Here is a 20,160-nt window from a genome sequence, read left to right on the forward strand (position 1 = left end):
ATTGGGACAGACAACTGGCAGGGAAGCCAGTTAATGAGATGATGGAATATGTAGCAACAATGTGCAAGGAGGCTGAGGAGAGGTTTGTACCCAAGGGTAACAGGAATAATGAAAAAGCCAGGATGAGCCCATGGTTCACCCAAAGATGCAAGGAGGCAAAAACCAAGTGTGCTAGGGAATGGAAGAAATATAGAAGGCAAAGGACCCAGGAGAATAAGGAGAGCAGTCGTAGAGCCAGAAACGAATATGCACAGATAAGAAGGGAGGCCCAACGTCAATATGAAAACGACATAGCAGCATAAGCCAAATTTGACCCGAAGCTGTTATACAGCCACATCAGGAAGAAAACAACCGTCAAGGACCAGGTAATCAGGCTAAGGAATGAAAGAGGAGAGACAACAAGAAATGACAGTGAAGTATGTAAGGAACTCAACAAGAGATTCAAAGAAGTGTTCACAGAGTAGACAGAAGGGGCTCCAGAAAGACGGAGAGGTGGGGTACACCACCATGTGCTGGACACAGTACACACAACCGAGGAAGAAGTGAAGAGGCTTCTGAGTGAGCTAGATACCTCAAAGGCAATGGGGCCAGATAACATCTCTCCATGGGTCCTGAGAGAGGGAGCAGAGGTGCTATGTGTACCCCTAACAACAATATTCAATACATCTATCGAAACAGGGAGATTGCCTGAGGCATGGAAGACAGCAAATGTGGTCCCAATATTTAAAAAAGGAGACAGACATGAAGCACTAAACTACAGACCAGTGTCACTGACATGTATAGCATGCAAAATCATGGAAAAGATTGTCAGGAGAAGAATAGTGGAACATCTAGAAAGGAATGATCTCATCACCAGCAGCCAACATGGTTTCAGAGATGGGAAATCCTGTGTTACAAACCTACTGGAGTTCTATGACATGGTGACAGCAGTAAGACAAGAGAGAGAAGGGTGGGTGGATTGCATTTTCTTGGACTGCAAGAAGGCGTTTGACACAGTACCACACAAGAGATTAGTGCAAAAACTGGAGGACCAAGCAGGGATAACAGGGAAGGCACTGCAATGGATCAGGGAATACTTGTCAGGAAGACAGCAGCGAGTAATGGTACGTGGCGAGGTGTCAGAGTGGGCACCTGTGATCAGCGGGGTCCCACAGGGGTCAGTCCGAGGACCAGTGCTGTTTCTGGTATTTGTGAACGACATGACGGAAGGAATAAACTCCGAGGTGTCCCTGTTTGCAGATGACGTGAAGTTGATGAGAAGAATTCATTCGATCGAAGACCAGGCAGAAATACAAAGGGATCTGGACAGGCTGCAGACCTGGTCCAGCAACTGGCTCCTGGAGTTCAATCCCACCAAGTGTAAAGTCATGAGGATTGGGGAAGGGCAAAGAAGACCGCAGACGGAGTACAGTCTAGGGGGCCAGAGACTACAAACATCACTCAAGGAAAAAGATCTTGGGGTGAGTATAACACCAGGCACATCTCCTGAAGCGCACATCAACCAAATAACTGCTGCAGCATATGGGCGCCTGGCAAACCTCAGAACAGCATTCCGACATCTTAATAAGGAATCGTTCAGGACCCTGTACACCGTGTACGTTAGGCCCATATTGGAGTATGCGGCACCAGTTTGGAACCCACACCTAGCCAAGCATGTAAAGAAACTAGAGAAAGTGCAAAGGTTTGCAACAAGACTAGTCCCAGAGTTAAGAGGTATGTCCTATGAGGAGAGGTTAAGGGAAATCAACCTGACGACACTGGAGGACAGGAGAGATAGGGAGGACATGATAACGACTTACAAAATACTGAGAGGAATTGACAAGGTGGACAAAGACAGGATGTTCCAGAGACTGGACACAGCAACACGGGGACACAGTTGGAAGCTGAAGACACAGATGAATCAAAGGGATGTTAGGAAGTATTTCTTCAGCCACAGAGTAGTAAGGAAGTGGAATAGTTTGGGAAGCGATGTAGTGGAGGCAGGATCCATACATAGCTTTAAGCAGAGGTACGATAAAGCTCATGGTTCAGGGAGAGTGACCTAGTAGCGACCAGTGAAGAGGCGGGGCCAGGAGCTTGGACTCGACCCCTGCAACCTCAACTAGGTGAGAACTAGGTGAGTACACACACACACACACACACAGGGGCCAGGAGCTCGGACTCGACCCCCGCAACCTCAACTAGGTGAGTACACACACACACACACACACACACACACACACACACACACACACAAGATTCATATTTAGGTTTAAGAAGAGGTACGATAAAGCTCTTGGAGCAGGGAGATAGTGGATTTAGTAGCGAGCAGAGAACAAGCGGGGCCAGGAGCTGTATCTCGAGCCCCGTAGCCACAAACATGTGAGTACAAATAGGTGAGTACACATACACACTGACAGATCTCCGGTTGTCAGAACAAACACTGAGAGACAGCGGCGCTAAGACTCACCTTCCTGTAACTGAAGACAGCTGGGTCAATGCCTGGAATCTCACGAGGTGAGTAGAAAGCAGAGTAGACTCGGGCTGGGCTCTGCTGGGGAAGCCTGTCGGAGCTGTTCCCTTCCCCAGGCTCCTGCCGGGAGTGATATCTATAGTAGGATCCTCTTCCAGGCTTCACCCGGCTATGATGGGATCTGTAGTATTCTCCTGTATCCGGCTCCTGCCGGGACTGGGGGAACACCCACTCCTGTGAGATGTAGAGCGATATCATTGTATTAATAGGAAAGTGCTTAACCCGTAAGGGTCATTAAGCGCCTAGTGAATGATAAGTAATCACATCAGAGCAAAGGAAAGAAAAGTTTAAATTCTACCATCATTATCCCTTGACCAGCATCAACGTTCACTCTCCTTGAAGCTTATCACATGAGAATGTCGCTTTTAATATATTACTACATTCTTCTTCTTCTTCTTCTTCTTCTTCTTATTATTATTATTATTATTATTATTATTATTATTATTATTATTATTATTGTTTTTCTTATTATTGTTGTTATTATTAGTATTACTATTTTTATTATTATTATTATTATTATTATTATTATTATTATTATTATTATTATTATTATTATTATTATTGTTTTTCTTATTATTGTTGTTATTATTAGTATTACTATTTTTATTATTATTATTATTATTATTATTATTATTATTATTATTATTATTATTATTATTATTATTGTTTTTCTTATTATTGTTGTTATTATTAGTATTACTATTTTTATTATTATTATTATTATTATTATTATTATTATTATTATTATTGTTTTTCTTATTATTGTTGTTATTATTAGTATTACTATTTTTATTATTATTATTATTATTATTATTATTATTATTATTATTATTATTATTATCACTACAAATATTAATTCATACTTATACTTTTTTCTTATTATTATGAAATGAATATGGCACCATCAGCACTGTTATATCTACTAAAGTTAATGGAATACAGTGTTTAAAAACAATAGGCTATAGTGTAATATTAACACTGAGGTCTTGCTGTTTCTAATATACAAGAAATACATTGGAAACCAATGGTGAGTCAGTACTGGTAATAACGAGAAACTTTCTCACCTGATGGTGTGCCTTCAGATGCTCCGAAGGAGGAGGAGAATGATGTGTAGAAATTATGGCTTCATCCGTATTGGTTGTGATTATGGTTGTTGTGGTCCTGTACTCGTCGGAGTTTTGCTGTGTTGACTGCGTCGTGCTGTGGACTGCTGCGTCGGATGTTTTGTAGGGCAACGCAGAGACCCAGCGAGTGTTATCCGGAGAAGCGTCCTCTTTCAAGTTGTGTGGCAACCCGTGAAATATTAATGGGTATCCCTCTGGAAGGTCTGAGTTGCCTGCCAAGATTTGGTTTTCCTTGTCAAAGAAATGATGGGGAATGAAGGGAGAATCGTAAGAATCTTCGAAATTGACGGCTGGGATGGGAGAGTACTCGACACTCGGTAACGTTTTCGTGATCGTACTTGTCGGCTGTGTTACGAGGGTGGATGTTTGATTGGTGCTCCCGGAAAACACGTGACTAACACCCTGCGTGTCTGTAGTCTTGGGGCGAGGGGTGGCAAGGACAGAAAGAATGTCCATTGGGATGGGGTTTGCTCTTAAGCGCGGAGCATTAGTTGTGATTGGGAAAGGGGTGTATTGAGGGTTCATGCGGTCCTCATGGGACATTGTTGTTGTCTTGGTGACGAGCTCAAATACTGGATTCATTAGGGAGCTGAGGTTGACGCCGGTGTATGCGTCGTGGGAGTCGTAATCTCCGGGGTAGAGAATCTCTTGCTTAGTTCCCAGTGGAACATCCTCCACTGTGCCTGCCGTCCCTTCCTGTGGCTCAGGTCGGCCACTTCCGAAGCTCAGTTTGCTGGAGAGATCAACGGAGTAATCTTCATTTTCATGGGAATGGGATGAGTGTTGATGTGTGTGTGGGGGTGGTTGGTCAGGCTTCCCAAGTTGAGGCGCCTCCATCAGGAAGAACGGGTCAGGTGCTTTTATTATTGGTTTGTGAGGAATAAAATTTTCAGTTTTTTGTTCTTTATCTTCCGTTTGTTGTCCGACGACTTGGGTGTTAAAGGTTGCAGCGGAGTCATCCAGTATTCTGTCAAGTGCGCTGCCGAGAGAGCCAGTCCCCGCTTTCTGATCAGAGTCTTCCTTTGTCTTGTTCCGCTCTTCCATCGTAAGCATAGAGACATCTGTAACCTGGGAATCTTGTATTGGTTCTGATATACCTTCATTACTCTCATCTCCGATATGTTCCTGTTCTCCCTTTTTGTCTAGCTGTTCGGAGGGTATGTATTTGATTTGTATTGGTTCATATTGGAGGAAAACAGGCACTGCATTGGGACTTCCCGGCAGCTTGATGAAGAAAGGAGAGTCTCCGCCGTATTCTTGGGCCCCAGAGTCGTCTTTGCGACTGAGTCCTCCAGCTTCCTGGTTCCCCAGCAAGGGACTTACTTCATCTTTGTGTACTGGAGTTTCTTCACCGTATGTTGGTCTTTCCTCGTTGTGTGCTTCGTTTTCTCCCCAGCCGTACTCTGGTCTTTCTACACCAACATGAACTGGTCTGGCTCCAGCACCGTAGACTGGTCTTCTTCCAGCAGCTTCAGTCCATTTTTCTTCACCATAAACAGGTCTTCCCTCACCATACACAGGCGCCTCTCCATCATACACTGGTCTTCCTCCAACATACTTTTGACTTTCTCCAACATTCAGTGGGCTTTCTTCACCATACACTAAACTTTCCTTGCCATGTACCGAACTTTCTTCATCACCATGTGCTGGAATTTCTTCTCCACCATACACTAAACTTTCTTCATTGTTATAAAATGGCTTGTTTCCACCATTATTTTGTGGACTACCTCCATCAGATGCTGGAGTTTCACCACCTCCGTAAAAAGGCCTGTCAGCGGTATAGTCAACGGGATTATCATCAACATTGAATGAACTTTCATTGACGTAATAATCAGGATTCCCTTCGTTTTGAACCGGGCTTCTATCCCTGACTCCATTTGTAATTCCTGTTCCAGGATGCTCTGGACCTTCACCTCCTGTGTTGAAAGGTGGCTGAAGCTCCTCGATTTTGCCTGCTGGATCCTCATCCACATTTTCGTGATGGGAAGAAGTCGAAGCGTGGCCAAGAAACTGCACAAAGGAATAAGGGATGAGAATGGTAGCCATCTCTGGTTCCTCAGTTGTACCCTCTTGTTCTGTTGTCGCCTGTGGAGACTTGGTTTTTACGTTAGTGTCATAACCTTCAGCAGTAATGTTGGTGCCTCTCGTTACTTGGGCATTTGCTGTGTCCCCTTTGTCACTCGTTGAAGGTGTTAGGTCGTGGTTCTTATTCTGTATATCTTGTGTCTTAGATTGTTTCCCTGTACCATTTTCAGTTACTACACTGAAGCTATGATGTTTGTTAGCTAAGGATCCCTTCGCTTCTTCATCTCTAAATTCATCACTTGGGCCCATCAAGCCTTCCTTGTTGCTATCTCTATTGCTTGTCAACATTTCCTTAATATTACTTCCTGTTTGAGTCTGTATCACTTCTTTTGCTTCTATTTCTTTTTTAGTGTCAGTAGTTTTAATTACACCGAGTTCAGGGACAGTTTGCACAGTATCGGTGCCTATCGCGTGATTCCCTGTCATACTTACTTCCACAACCGTATTAGGTGAATTTTTCACCTGTTGATCTGCCGACGCTGGTGGATAGGGAGTTACTGACACCATGAGATCTGCTGATGGAAGTTCTGTGGTGGTCATGTCAGCGCGGTCCAGGGCATGTGAAGCAACACCCTCTACTGTATGCATCTCATCAATCAGTTGTGCTGGAGTATTGATGGCCACCTTGCTGCCCTGCTCTTTGATGACTACCTTGCTGTTGCCTTTCATATACTGGCTGTTCAGAAGATTACTCAGCAGCTCCCCGCTGCGAAGAATTAACATAGGAATAGATAATTCTGTCGAGGAGTTAGTATGATTGTTTATGGCAAGTGAGACATCTTCAGTAGCACCAGGAGTGGTTGTTATTTCCTCTCCCTTATTCAGATCAGTAAGTGAAGAGTCTGTGGGAGTGAGCTCCTCACTTCCACTGGCTTCATCCTTTGTTAATAAATCGTGTCCGGAGATTGCTTCAGTTTTCTTACTCTCTTGAAGTGGCTTTCCATTGACTTTCTCTGTCTCTGAGATGTGAGCCACGAGATCATCTGTGGTCACCTCCAGGTCAGGATAGTGGAACTCAGGCAGGGTGTGAGGATAACTTATAGGTTGGATGGTGCTTTCGGATGTTTTGTCTGGCTCTGTGGTTACTGTTATCATATCTGTTTTATCATCCTTGTCCTCGTATGGCCTGTCTTGGGCAGTCAGTGAGTCAACAAGGTCCTCATAGTAGTCATAACCTTTGAAATCTTCCTCGTCTTTGACTTTTGGGTATTCATAATAAAGAGCTTCTGTCAGGTCTTCCGTTAGTGCCTCTGCAGGTGCTTCCGTAGGGGTTTCCATCAGAGTTTCCGTCGAGTCTTCTGCTAATGCTTCCTTCAGGGTGTTTGTTTGGTTGAGGGAGGTTTGAGCGCTGCCTTCGGAAACTGAAGCCATGGCGAGGGAGTCCATCGGTGGCAGGTAGTCGAGCAGACTCAGTGGTGTGGTAACGTCGCCTTCATCAATAATGCCATGTGTAGATACTGACGCTGACTCGCGGTATTCTGCGGGGAGATGAGATGCTGGTTGGTCGCTGTGCTTTATACCAAATAAGCTGCTAATATTAAGATCTTCATTATTTTCTCGTAAAAGATTCTCCTCAGGTACATTCTCGAGAGCGTCAGTTAGACGATCTATAATTCTATCAAAAACGTCTTCACGGTGAGTTTCACTTGTGTCTGTTGACTTGACTGTCGTGCTGGTGCTATTGGTGCCGCTGTCTTTGACATGACTGCTTGACCCCACAACAGTTGGGCTTTCTGTTCCTTCTACGATTATACTCGTGGTTGCTGTGGGAGAGTTGGTTGATGGGTCTTGAGCCTTGTCTGTGACTCTCTGGAAGCCCGAGACTTTAATTTCCGTAACCGAAGGCAAATCCGTACCCTGAGTGACACTAGTGCCCTGTTTGAATACGTCATTTCCACCATTCTGGCTATGATGTACACTTTCTCTGATGTCAGTATCAATAGTAGCCTTATCTGCGGGAACATTACCAGTGACTCCTGAGTAGTCTGTAGTAAGTTGTGCCGCGGTTTCACCATCACCAGGTTCCTCTACAACAAAAGGTACTGTTGTTGCTTCATACTCGCCTCCACCACCCACCCCGTCAGCCCCGTCAGCCCCGTCAGCCCCGTCAGCCCCGTCAGCCCCGTCAGTCCCGTCAGCTTTCTTTTGGCCGCCGCTAACATAGTGATACAAGCCATTTAGGTAGTCATTAATATTTATGTTGAACCATCCAGGGCTGTCAGCTGTCACATCACTCTCTTGGTCACTGGTTGCCTGCTCCATCATGTCTGCTGAAGCGCTGGCTGTCTCATTGGTGTTAAAAATGTTTTCCGAGGTATCTACCGTGGTTTCTTGTCTGTTATCTGTAGGGGTATCTTTCCTGGTGTCTGTTGGGGTTTCGTGTCTGTTGTCTGTAGGAGATTCTTCCCTGGTGTCTGTAGGGGTGTCGTTAATGTCAGTCTTGATAGGAGCTTCTTCTGTGGTGCTTGCATAAATCTGTGTGGTTTCTGATTGGATTTGCTCGTCGCCTGCATTCGCCTCTGTGGTGCTTATGGTTGATTCTTTGCTTTCTGTTGTGGCTTTGTCTGTGGTGTCTGTAACAGATTCTCTGATATTTGAAATCTGATTACCTATTATAGCATCTTCTGCTGTGTATTCCTCAGTTCCCTCTATGTCGCCTCTTCCTGTGGTGTCTATGAAGGCTTCTGTGGTTCCCGTTATTGATGTTTTGGTATGAGATAATACATCTACTCGGGTACTGGTGGTGACTTCTACGTTTATACCAGCTGAGGCTTCCGTCTCAGCTTCACTCTCAAGACCCTCTCCGACCTCTAGACCAGTAGAGTGCTGTGACGAACTTACCGCTGCTACAGTAGTGCTTTTATGATCAGAGTTCTCGTCTGAGATTTGTTCCGTCCTCAGATCAGCGGGAATGAGAGCACTGGTCGTTTCTGTGGCAGATGAAGGGGAATCTGTTGCAACTCTGTCTCCAGACAGGTCTGTTACAGGTAAGGTTTCTGGCTGTTCTTGGAGTGAGGTACTTGTTGACTCGGAGACTTCCAGTGTCTCTGGAGGACCTGTGGTAATCTGCTGCCGGGTCTCTGAAATGAAGTGTTCCTGTGGGCGGTCGTCACCCGCTGCTGTAGTTTGGTCTTCAAGTCTGTGGGAGAGGTGCTCATCAGTCCTCGTGTTTCCTGCAGGCTGCTCCTCTGTGGCTGCTGATGTTTTTTTGTTGTCTCCTGTGACTGTTTGTGCTTTGTCTGTGGCTGCTTCTATTTTTTGAGTATTATTTTTCATTTCTGTTGTTAGTCTGTCTGTTGTTTCTTCATTTGCTTCAGTAATGTTATCCTCTGAGAGCAGTTTGTCTGTGACTGTTTCTACCTCCATCTTTTCTTGTGTGTCTGTTGGTGTTTTATCTGTAGCTTCTTCTGTTGCATCTGCATTTATTTCTGTGTCAGTTCTTAGTCTGTCTGTGGTGGTTTCTGTAATATGTTCAACGTCTGTTTTTAGTCTGTCGGATGATGCTTCCATAGATTTTGTAGCATCTTTTATGTTTGACTGTAGTCTGTCTGTGGTTGCTTCTGCTACTTCTGTAGTATCTTCTGTGTCTGTTCTAAGTCTGTCTGTGGTTGCTTCTGCTGCTTCTGTAGTATCTTCTGTGTCTGTTCTAAGTCTGTCTGTGGTTGCTTCTGCTACTTCTGTAGTATCTTCTGTGTCTGTTCTTAGTCTGTCTGTGGTTGCTTCTGAAGCTTCTGTAGTATCTTCTGTGTCTGTTCTAAGTCTGTCTGTGGTTGCTTCTGCTGCTTCTGTAGTATCATCTGTGTCTGTTCTTAGTCTGTCTGTGGTTGCTTCTGCTGCTTCTGTAGTATCATCTGTGTCTGTTCTAAGTCTGTCTGTGGTTGCTTCTGAAGCTTCTGTAGTATCTTCTGTGTCTGTTCTTAGTCTGTCTGTTGTTGCTTCTGAAGCTTCTGTAGTATCTTCTGTGTCTGTTCTAAGTCTGTGTGTGGTTGCTTCTGAAGCTTTTGTAGTATCTTCTGTGTCTGTTCTAAGTCTGTCTGTGGTTGCTTCTGCTGCTTCTGTAATATCTTCTGTGTCTGTTCTAAGTCTGTCTGTGGTTGCTTCTGAAGCTTTTGTAGTATCTTCTGTGTCTGTTCTTAGTCTGTCTGTGGTTGCTTCTGCTGCTTCTGTAATATCTTCTGTGTCTGTTCTTAGTCTGTCTGTGGTTGCTTCTGCTGCTTCTGTAATATCTTCTGTGTCTGTTCTTAGTCTGTCTGTGGTTGCTTCTGCTGCTTCTGTAATATCTTCTGTGTCTGTTCTTAGTCTGTCTGTGGTTGCTTCTGAAGCTTCTGTAATATCTTCTGTGTCTGTTCTTAGGCTGTCTGTGGTTATTTCTGGAGCAGATAGTTCTACAGATCCTATTATCTTAACTTTTTCCCAGGCTAAGTCTGCTGCAGCAAGTGTTTGGTTGTCTTCTTCTCTGGACGGTTCGTATGTATACGATATAACATGCTGGGTCACCACCTCGCCGTTGTCTTGAAGAACTGTTGCTGTTGTGTGCATTTGGTGGTCTGTTTCTTGTGACTCCGTTGTGTTTTCTGCCTTGTTTATCTCGCTTTCTGAATCGTTAGATGGCTTTTCAACCTTTTGCGTTGCAGTAGTGTTGCTCACGGGCCGTTGACCTTCCGGTGGGGGGTCCTTGGTGACCGTGACTTCAGTTGATGTTGCTGGAGTTTTCGCAATGTCTTCACCAAGCAATTCATCATCTGTAGACGTATCTTGATCCATGGTTTCTGGTACCTCTGTGGCCTTCTGTGTTCCTTGATCCATGGCTCCTGCTGTCTCAGGGGACGTCGGTGTTCCATGATCCATATCTCCTGATATCTCAGGGGACGTCGGTGTTTCGTGATCCATAGTTCCAGCTGTTCCTTGATCCATGGCTCCATTTATTCCTGAGACCGTAGTGTTTTTGGGTCTTAGATACTGTGATGGCTGTAATGTCGTGTAGAGCTCAAATCCTGCGTCTGCCGTCGTTGGTGAATAATTGCTTGAAGTTTCTACTCCATGAAGAGCATTAGACTCGTGAGATGTTTCTTCTTGTTTATGCTGGGGAGTCAACACTGTCTTAATGACGATGGGACTCAGCTGAGGCTCCTCTTGCCAAGTATTAACGTCCTCCTTCAAACTCGTTCTGTCACCTGAGGAAGGCGTCTCCACCGACGTGATTTTTCCTTCGTTCTCGAAACGATGAGGATTTTGATCAGGTTCGTCATAAGAAGGGAACTCCTCTTGTGTTTTATAGTCATATATTATAGAATCGTCTAGGAATACAGTGTGGACACCGGGACCCTCGTTTTCTTTATTGTGTAGAGTGTTATTTTCTTTCTGCTGTGGGGCGACTGTGCTAGAATGTTCAATAAGTTGTTGGTGTGCAGTCTGTGCCTCTCCAAGCCTCTCCGTTGTGGATACTTTGTTAGGAGACTCAGTCGTTAGTCTGACACCAAAGGAGTAGTGTGACTCGTCCATACTGACATTGTCAGTGGAATCGTTGACTTTCTCGTCGTTGAATTCCAGGTCACTTCTGACACTGTTAACAACTTGGTCTTCTGAGACGGCGCCAGTCAGGTACGAGGTGCTGTTGCCCACAGAACTTCCCCCTGTAAAACCTACCTCACCTCCATCAACTGTGACTCTTGGCAAGACTTCAACACTAAGAGATTCGTCTTTGGAACTCCAAAAGCGGAGGACCTTCCTCTCTCCTCGGTGTAAGCGGATCTCCTCGCCACACTTGAGAGACAACCCTGCGGGAAAGAAGAACTATAGGTTAACCTTACACTCGAGGTAAAATAACAAGTCTTCCCAGCGGGATTATTCCTTGGGTCATATATTTTAAAGTATTGGATTTGGGATAATTAATTACGTTTAGCTTCCTGGCCTCTATGCCAGTGCTTGTAACATATGCACCATCACTCAAGGACACTTTAATTCCTAAAATAGGGATTAAGGCAAACTTCCAGTGTAATAACACTGAGAGATACACACCTGGGAATATATACACTACACACCTGGGAATATATACACTACACACCTGGAAATATATACACTACACACCTGAGAATATATACACTGTGAAAGATACTCACCTCTGTGTTGCAGTAGTGATTAACAACACCAATAACTCTGATGAATGAGATACATATCTTAAACCATTTAAATCACTTCATTAAGGAAACTAATTGCCTCCTAGTGGCTTGTCAGTCCAATATGGATAATAGAATACATGGAGAATACATAACGGGTGAAGTCAGGTGCTGCGCTGGGTGGAGGACAGAACTGTGTCCTGCTTGGCTTAAATCTGATAGACAAGAATTCCCGAAATCATAAAACTTCTTGACTTTTGAACGATGGTTGTAAATGGAATAGCAGTAGCGAGGAACTGTGGATAAACACACTTGTGTACAGTTCAATATATTTATTAAGGGGAAAGTTTCTCCCTGAGTGACTTCCTCAGTCCTAATGCAGAGTAAGCTAAAATAAAATTAATATATATATATATAGTAGATAGTACAGGTGACCTGAAGCAACACTGAGGTAATGAGGGAGGTGCGTCAGACTGCAGAAAAATATTGAAGAAATATTATGAAGAAATTATGCCAAGGCATAATAGAGGTTCTCTTTGCATTGCAACCCACTATTGTATATACACAATCTCAATGTACTGTTTGCAAAGACATTAAATAAATAAATAAATAAATAAATAAAGGTGTGTGTGGTGAAGGTACTGTTCAACTCGTTCCTTTAGCAAACGTTCACATGTTCGTTGATGCCTTGTCTGAGAACGAGAACTTTCAAAACAAGGGAAATATTGCCAATGGTGACACTTTTCAAATCGCTTATGCTCTCTCATAAGAACATAAGAACATGAGAAAGAAGGAACACTGCAGCAGGCCTACTGGCCTATGCAAAGCAGGTCCAATTCTCCCACCGTCTTAAGCCATGTCTTGACCTAGTGAGGTCAGACACGTCACTTAAGGGAAGAGCAGTGCATCCGACCTAGTAGCACAAGCTAGTCAGGTCCAACTCACACCCACCCACACCCACTCATGTATTTATCCAGCCTATTTTTAAAACTACACAACGTCTTAGCTTCTATGACGGTACTCGGTAGTTTGTTCCACTCATCCACAACTCTATTACCAAACCAGTGCTTTCCTGTATCCTTCCTGAATCTGAATTTTTCCAATTTAAAACCATTCCTGCGAGCCCTGTCTATGTTGGATATTTTTAGCACGCTATTTACATCCACTTTATTAATTCCTGTTTTCCAGTTATACACCTCAATTATATCCCCCCTAATTCTACGCTTTTCTAGAGAGTACAGATTCAGGGCTCTTACTCTATCCTCATAGGGAAGATTTCTGATACATGGGATCATCTTTGTCATCCTCCTCTGTACGTTTTCCAGAGCATTTATATCCATTCTGTAATACGGTGACCAAAACTGAGCAGCAGTCTAAATGAGGCCTAACCAAGGATGTATAGAGTTGAAGAACAACCTGAGGACTCCTATTATTTATGCTTCTTGATATGAAGCCAAGGATTCTATTAGCTTTATTGCGAACACTTATGCACTGTTGTCTTGGTTTCAGATTACTGCTAACCAGAACTCCTAAATCTTTTTCGCAATCCGTAATATTAAGATCTACATTATTTAGTTTATATGTGGCATGGTTATTGTCCTGTCCAACATTTAGAACTTTGCATTTGTCTATATTAAACTGCATCTGCCACTTCTCCGACCATTTGCATCAGTCTATTTAAATCATCCTGGAGTGCTCTAGTATCCTCATTAGAATGAATTGGACGGCCTATTTTGGTGTCATTAGCAAATTTGCTTATGTCGCTATTTATTCCCTCATCTATGTCGTTCATGTAGATTGTGAACAACAAGAGACCCAACACTAACCCTGTGGAACACCGCTTGTGACGTGTCCCCATTCTGATTTCTCCCTATTTATGAAAACTCTTTGCTGCCTATTTGTCAGCCATGCCTCTACCAAGGAAAAACTTTTTCCTCCTATTCCGTGTGCATTAAGTTTTCTCAGCAGCCTCTGAAGTGGAACTCTATCTAAAGTCTTACTGAAGTCCATATACACAATATCATATTCAGTACCATAATCTACCTCCTCAAACACCTTAGTGAAAAAAGTCAGAAAATTCGTAAGACAGGAACGCCCCTTTGTAAAACCGTGTTCAGATTCATTAATCAATCTGTGCCTATCATGATGGCTACTAATTGGTTCGGCAATTATTGATTCCATAAATTTACCAACTATGGAGGTAAGGCTTATTGGTCTATAGTTCGAAGCTGAGGACCTGTCACCTGCCTTGTAAATAGGTATTACATTTGTCATTTTCCACTTATCAGGCACTATGCCAGTTTGTGGTGATATGTTGAAAAAATTAGACAAAAAGTTTGCTAAGTTCCTCTTTATGTTCCTTTAACACCCTTGCAAACAATTCATCAGGACCTGGGGATTTGTTAGGTTTTATTTTCTCTATTTGTCTGAGGACCATGTCACTAGTTTCCTTAATCGTGCATAGTTTATTATCGTCCTGTTCTGCATAACTTGTTATTTCTGGAATTTCGCTAGTATCTTCCTGAGTAAAAACTAAGAGGAATTAGGTATTGAAAAGTTCACACATTTCCTTATCACTGTCAGTGATCTGACCTGAGTTACTCTTAAGTTACTCTTAACCTAATTTATTTAACATTTAGTAACTTATACTAATGTATCGTAATGTAACCTAACATATTGTAATGTAATTTAACGAAACCCAAAATCTGGTCATCCCAAAACTCTCGGATATTATTCTAACTCCACAAGATTTTGAATAGGCAATTAACGACATGCCCAAGCACTCTGCCCCAGACCCAGACTCGTGGAACTCCGTGTTCATCAAGAACTGCAAGAAGTCCATATCACGTGCCTTCAGCATTTTATGGAGAGTGAGCATGGACACAGGGATCATCTCACACACACTAAAAACAACAGACATAGCCCCACTCCACAATGGTGGCAGTAAAGCAATTGCAAAGAACTACAGACACATAGCACTAACATCCCATATAAAAATCTTTGAGAGGGTTCTAAGAAACAAGATCACCAACCACCTAGATACCCATCAGTTACACAACCCAGGGCAACACAGGTTTAGAGCAGGTCCCTCCTGCCTGTCCCAGCTACTGGACCACTATGACAAGGTCATGGATTCTGTAGAGGATAAACAAAATACAGATGTAGTATACACAGATTTTGCAAAAGCTTTCGACAGGTGTGACCATGGTGTAATAGCACACAAAATGCGGGATAAAGGAATAACGGGAGAAGTTGATAGATGGATCTACAACTTCCTGACAAACAGAACACAAAGAGTAATAGTAAACAACAACAACCACAACAATGTATCTACCTCATCTGCTAGGAAAATGATAGGACAGATAATGAGAACCTTCAAAACTAGGGACGCCAGGCCCATGATGATTCTCTTCAAATCGCTTGTGCTCTCTAGGCTGGAATACTGCTGTACACTAACGGCCTTCAAGGCTGGCGACATTGCAGACCTGAGAGTGTACAAAGAACTTTCACGGCACACATAAGTACGATAAGGCACCTAAACTACTGGGAACGGTTGAAGGTCATTGATCTGTATTCCCTCGAAAGCAGGCGAGAGAGATACATGATAACATACACTTGGAAGGTCCTGGAGGGATTGGTACCAAACTTGCATACGAAAATCACTCCATATGAAAGCAAAAGACTCGGCAGGAGATGCAACATTCCCCCGATGAAAAGCAGGGGCGCCACGAGTACACTGAGAGACAACACAATAAGTGTCCGGGGTCCAAGACTGTTCAATTGCCTCCCAGCATACATAAGGGGGATTACCAATAGACCCCTGGCTGTCTTCAAGAAGTCACTGGACAGGCACCTAAAGTCAGTACCTGACCAGCCGGGCTGTGGTTCATACGTCAGCTTGCGTGCGGCCAGCAGTAACAGCCTGGTTGATCAGATCGTGATCCACCATGAGGCCTGGTCTCAGACCCCCGAAACCCTCTCCAGGTAAACTCCAGATAAACCTAATTTAACTTGAAATAGCCAAACATAACCAATCATTGCTTATTTTAACCTGATCCAACCTAACCTATCCTAACTTAACCTACCATAACCTAAGGAAATCAAACCTAACTTAACCTTACCTGCCCTAATCTAACCTAACCTAACCTAACCTAACCCAACCTAAACTAAACTAACCACACCTCATCAAATCATTCAGTCTTTGGGGAGAAGATTTGTTCTTTAAGAGTGTGTTGTTTAAGAGTGTGTTGTTTAAGAGTGTGTTGTTTAAGAGTGTGTTGTTTAAGAGTGTGTTCTTTAAGAGTGTGTTGTTTAAGAGTGTGTTCTTTAAGAGTGTGTTCTTTAAGAGTGTGTTCTTTAAGAGTGTGTTGTTTAAGAGTGTGTTCTTTAAGAGTGTGTTCTTTAAGAGTGTGTTGTTTAAGAGTGTGTTGTTTAAGAGTGTGTTCTTTAAGAGTGTGTTGTTTAAGAGTGTGTTGTTTAAGAGTGTGTTGTTTAAGAGTGTGTTCTTTAAGAGTGTGTTGTTTAAGAGTGTGTTGTTTAAGAGTGTGTTGTTTAAGAGTGTGTTCTTTAAGAGTGTGCTCTTTAAGAGTGTGTTCTTAAAGAGTGTGTTCTTAAAGAGTGTGTTGTTTAAGAGTGTGTTGTTTAAGAGTGTGTTGTTTAAGAGTGTGTTCTTTAAGAGTGTGTTCTTTAAGAGTGTGTTCTTTAAGAGTGTGTTCTTTAAGAGTGTGTTGTTTAAGAGTGTGTTCTTTAAGAGTGTGTTGTTTAAGAGTGTGTTGTTTAAGAGTGTGTTGTTTAAGAGTGTGTTCTTTAAGAGTGTGTTGTTTAAGAGTGTGTTGTTTAAGAGTGTGTTGTTTAAGAGTGTGTTGTTTAAGAGTGTGTTGTTTAAGAGTGTGTTCTTAAAGAGTGTGTTCTTAAAGAGTGTGTTGTTTAAGAGTGTGTTCTTTAAGAGTGTGTTCTTTAAGAGTGTGTTCTTTAAGAGTGTGTTCTTTAAGAGTGTGTTCTTTAAGAGTGTGTTCTTTAAGAGTGTGTTCTTTAAGAGTGTGTTCTTTAAGAGTGTGTTCTTTAAGAGTGTGTTCTTAAAGAGTGTGTTCTTAAAGAGTGTGTTCTTAAAGAGTGTGTTCTTTAAGAGTGTGTTGTTTAAGAGTGTGTTGTTCAAGAGTGTGTTCTTTAAGAGTGTGTTCTTTAAGAGTGTGTTCTTAAAGAGTGTGTTCTTAAAGAGTGTGTTCTTAAAGAGTGTGTTCTTTAAGAGTGTGTTGTTTAAGAGTGTGTTGTTTAAGAGTGTGTTCTTTAAGAGTGTGTTCTTTAAGAGTGTGTTCTTTAAGAGTGTGTTCTTTAAGAGTGTGTTCTTTAAGAGTGTGTTCTTAAAGAGTGTGTTCTTTAAGAGTGTGTTCTTAAAGAGTGTGTTGTTTAAGAGTGTGTTGTTTAAGAGTGTGTTCTTTAAGAGTGTGTTCTTAAAGAGTGTGTTCTTAAAGAGTGTGTTCTTTAAGAGTGTGTTGTTTAAGAGTGTGTTCTTTAAGAGTGTGTTGTTTAAGAGTGTGTTGTTTAAGAGTGTGTTGTTTAAGAGTGTGTTGTTTAAGAGTGTGTTCTTAAAGAGTGTGTTCTTTAAGAGTGTGTTCTTTAAGAGTGTGTTCTTTAAGAGTGTGTTCTTTAAGAGTGTGTTGTTTAAGAGTGTGTTGTTTAAGAGTGTGTTGTTTAAGAGTGTGTTGTTTAAGAGTGTGTTCTTTAAGAGTGTGTTCTTTAAGAGTGTGTTCTTTAAGAGTGTGTTGTTTAAGAGTGTGTTGTTTAAGAGTGTGTTGTTTAAGAGTGTGTTCTTTAAGAGTGTGTTCTTTAAGAGTGTGTTCTTTAAGAGTGTGTTCTTTAAGAGTGTGTTCTTTAAGAGTGTGTTCTTTAAGAGTGTGTTCTTTAAGAGTGTGTTCTTTAAGAGTGTGTTGTTTAAGAGTGTGTTGTTTAAGAGTGTGTTCTTTAAGAGTGTGTTGTTTAAGAGTGTGTTCTTTAAGAGTGTGTTCTTTAAGAGTGTGTTCTTAAAGAGTGTGTTCTTAAAGAGTGTGTTCTTAAAGAGTGTGTTCTTTAAGAGTGTGTTGTTTAGGAGTGTGTTCTTTAAGAGTGTGTTCTTAAAGAGTGTGTTCTTAAAGAGTGTGTTCTTAAAGAGTGTGTTCTTTAAGAGTGTGTTGTTTAAGAGTGTGTTGTTTAAGAGTGTGTTCTTAAAGAGTGTGTTCTTTAAGAGTGTGTTCTTTAAGAGTGTGTTGTTTAAGAGTGTGTTCTTTAAGAGTGTGTTCTTTAAGAGTGTGTTGTTTAAGAGTGTGTTGTTTAAGAGTGTGTTGTTTAAGAGTGTGTTGTTTAAGAGTGTGTTGTTTAAGAGTGTGTTGTTTAAGAGTGTGTTGTTTAAGAGTGTGTTGTTTAAGAGTGTGTTGTTTAAGAGTGTGTTGTTTAAGAGTGTGTTGTTTAAGAGTGTTTAAGAGTGTCTTTAAGAGTGTGTTGTTTAAGAGTGTGTTGTTTAAGAGTGTGTTGTTTAAGAGTGTGTTGTTTAAGAGTGTGTTGTTTAAGAGTGTGTTCTTTAAGAGTGTGTTGTTTAAGAGTGTGTTGTTTAAGAGTGTGTTGTTTAAGAGTGTGTTGTTTAAGAGTGTGTTCTTTAAGAGTGTGTTGTTTAAGAGTGTGTTGTTTAAGAGTGTGTTGTTTAAGAGTGTGTTGTTTAAGAGTGTGTTCTTTAAGAGTGTGTTGTTTAAGAGTGTGTTGTTTAAGAGTGTGTTCTTTAAGAGTGTGTTGTTTAAGAGTGTGTTCTTTAAGAGTGTGTTCTTTAAGAGTGTGTTCTTTAAGAGTGTGTTGTTTAAGAGTGTGTTGTTTAAGAGTGTGTTGTTTAAGAGTGTGTTGTTTAAGAGTGTGTTGTTTAAGAGTGTGTTCTTTAAGAGTGTGTTCTTTAAGAGTGTGTTGTTTAAGAGTGTGTTGTTTAAGAGTGTGTTGTTTAAGAGTGTTGTTTAAGAGTGTGTTGTTTAAGAGTGTGTTGTTTAAGAGTGTGTTGTTTAAGAGTGTGTTCTTTAAGAGTGTGTTGTTTAAGAGTGTGTTGTTTAAGAGTGTGTTGTTTAAGAGTGTGTTGTTTAAGAGTGTGTTCTTTAAGAGTGTGTTGTTTAAGAGTGTGTTGTTTAAGAGTGTGTTCTTTAAGAGTGTGTTGTTTAAGAGTGTGTTGTTTAAGAGTGTGTTGTTTAAGAGTGTGTTCTTTAAGAGTGTGTTGTTTAAGAGTGTGTTGTTTAAGAGTGTGTTGTTTAAGAGTGTGTTCTTTAAGAGTGTGTTGTTTAAGAGTGTGTTGTTTAAGAGTGTGTTGTTTAAGAGTGTGTTGTTTAAGAGTGTGTTGTTTAAGAGTGGAGTTTGTTAACGAGGTGGATGAGTTATTAAAACATTAACCGCCTATTAAGCAACAGCTACAAATCCCTGACCTTGACTGATAGAGGCAAGAACAACTTTATAAAGCGGACTGGTAAAATTATAAAGTTGAGAGGCTATCAACTGCACAAGAGTCATTAAAGCTGCGGATACTTTCTTCTCTAAGATAAATATTAAAGTAATCTGTCAGTGTCCATACAATACACTGAGAGATATACACCACCTGCTGAAAAGCCTAATTTTAAAACACACAAATACAAGTGTATATGTCATTTTAGTTATATATATATATATATATATATATATATATATATATATATATATATATATATATATATATATATATATATATATATATATATATATATATATATATATATATATATATATATATATATATATATATATATATATATATATATCAATAACAACACTGCAATAGCCAAGGAGTCGAACCTATGCTGTTTTGGCCAGAACAGCATAGTCACTTTTGAAGCCACAGAAGTGACCAGCACTTTACTCACTAGTTAAAAACCTGAGTCTGGAACCACAGAAGTGACTGGCACTATCATCTCCTGTTAAAAACCTAAGTCTGGAACCACAGAAGTGATTGGCACTATCATCTCCTGTTAAAAACCTGAGTCTGGAGTCACAGAAGTTACTGGTACTTTCATCTCTAGTTAAAAACCTGAGTCTGGAGACACAGAAGTGACTGGCGCTATCATCTATAGTTAAAAACCTGGATCTGGGGCCACAGAAGTGACTGGCACTATCATCTATAGTTAAAAACCTGAGTCTGGAGTCACAGAAGTGATTGGCACTATCCTCTCTAGTTAAAACCTGAATGTGGAGTCACAGAAGTGATTGGGAGTATCCTCTCTAGTTAAAAATCTGATTCTGGAGCCAAAGAAGTGACTGGCACTATCCTCTCTAGTTAAAAACTTGAGTC

General features: G+C 41.5%; 1 protein-coding gene across 2 annotated transcripts in view; it reads right to left on the minus strand.

Moving 5' to 3' along the window:
- The window catches only part of LOC128701891 (serine-rich adhesin for platelets-like), a 354,089-nt gene that overhangs the window by 97,736 nt on the left and 236,193 nt on the right, over positions 1 to 20,160 (minus strand). For both annotated transcript variants that reach the window (XR_011393962.1, XM_070099856.1), the window contains exons 2-3: positions 3,577 to 11,498; positions 2,450 to 2,686 (exon numbers count right to left, since the gene is read on the minus strand). Coding sequence is in view for 1 of the 2 variants with exons in the window: in XM_070099856.1 (XP_069955957.1) it covers positions 2,450 to 2,686; positions 3,577 to 11,498 (8,159 nt within the window). In the remaining variant the exon portion in view is untranslated. The remainder of the gene's footprint in view (positions 1 to 2,449; positions 2,687 to 3,576; positions 11,499 to 20,160) is intronic.

Source organism: Cherax quadricarinatus, chromosome 69 (genome assembly GCF_038502225.1).
Source record: "Cherax quadricarinatus isolate ZL_2023a chromosome 69, ASM3850222v1, whole genome shotgun sequence".
NCBI classification, from domain to species: Eukaryota; Metazoa; Arthropoda; class Malacostraca; order Decapoda; family Parastacidae; genus Cherax; species Cherax quadricarinatus.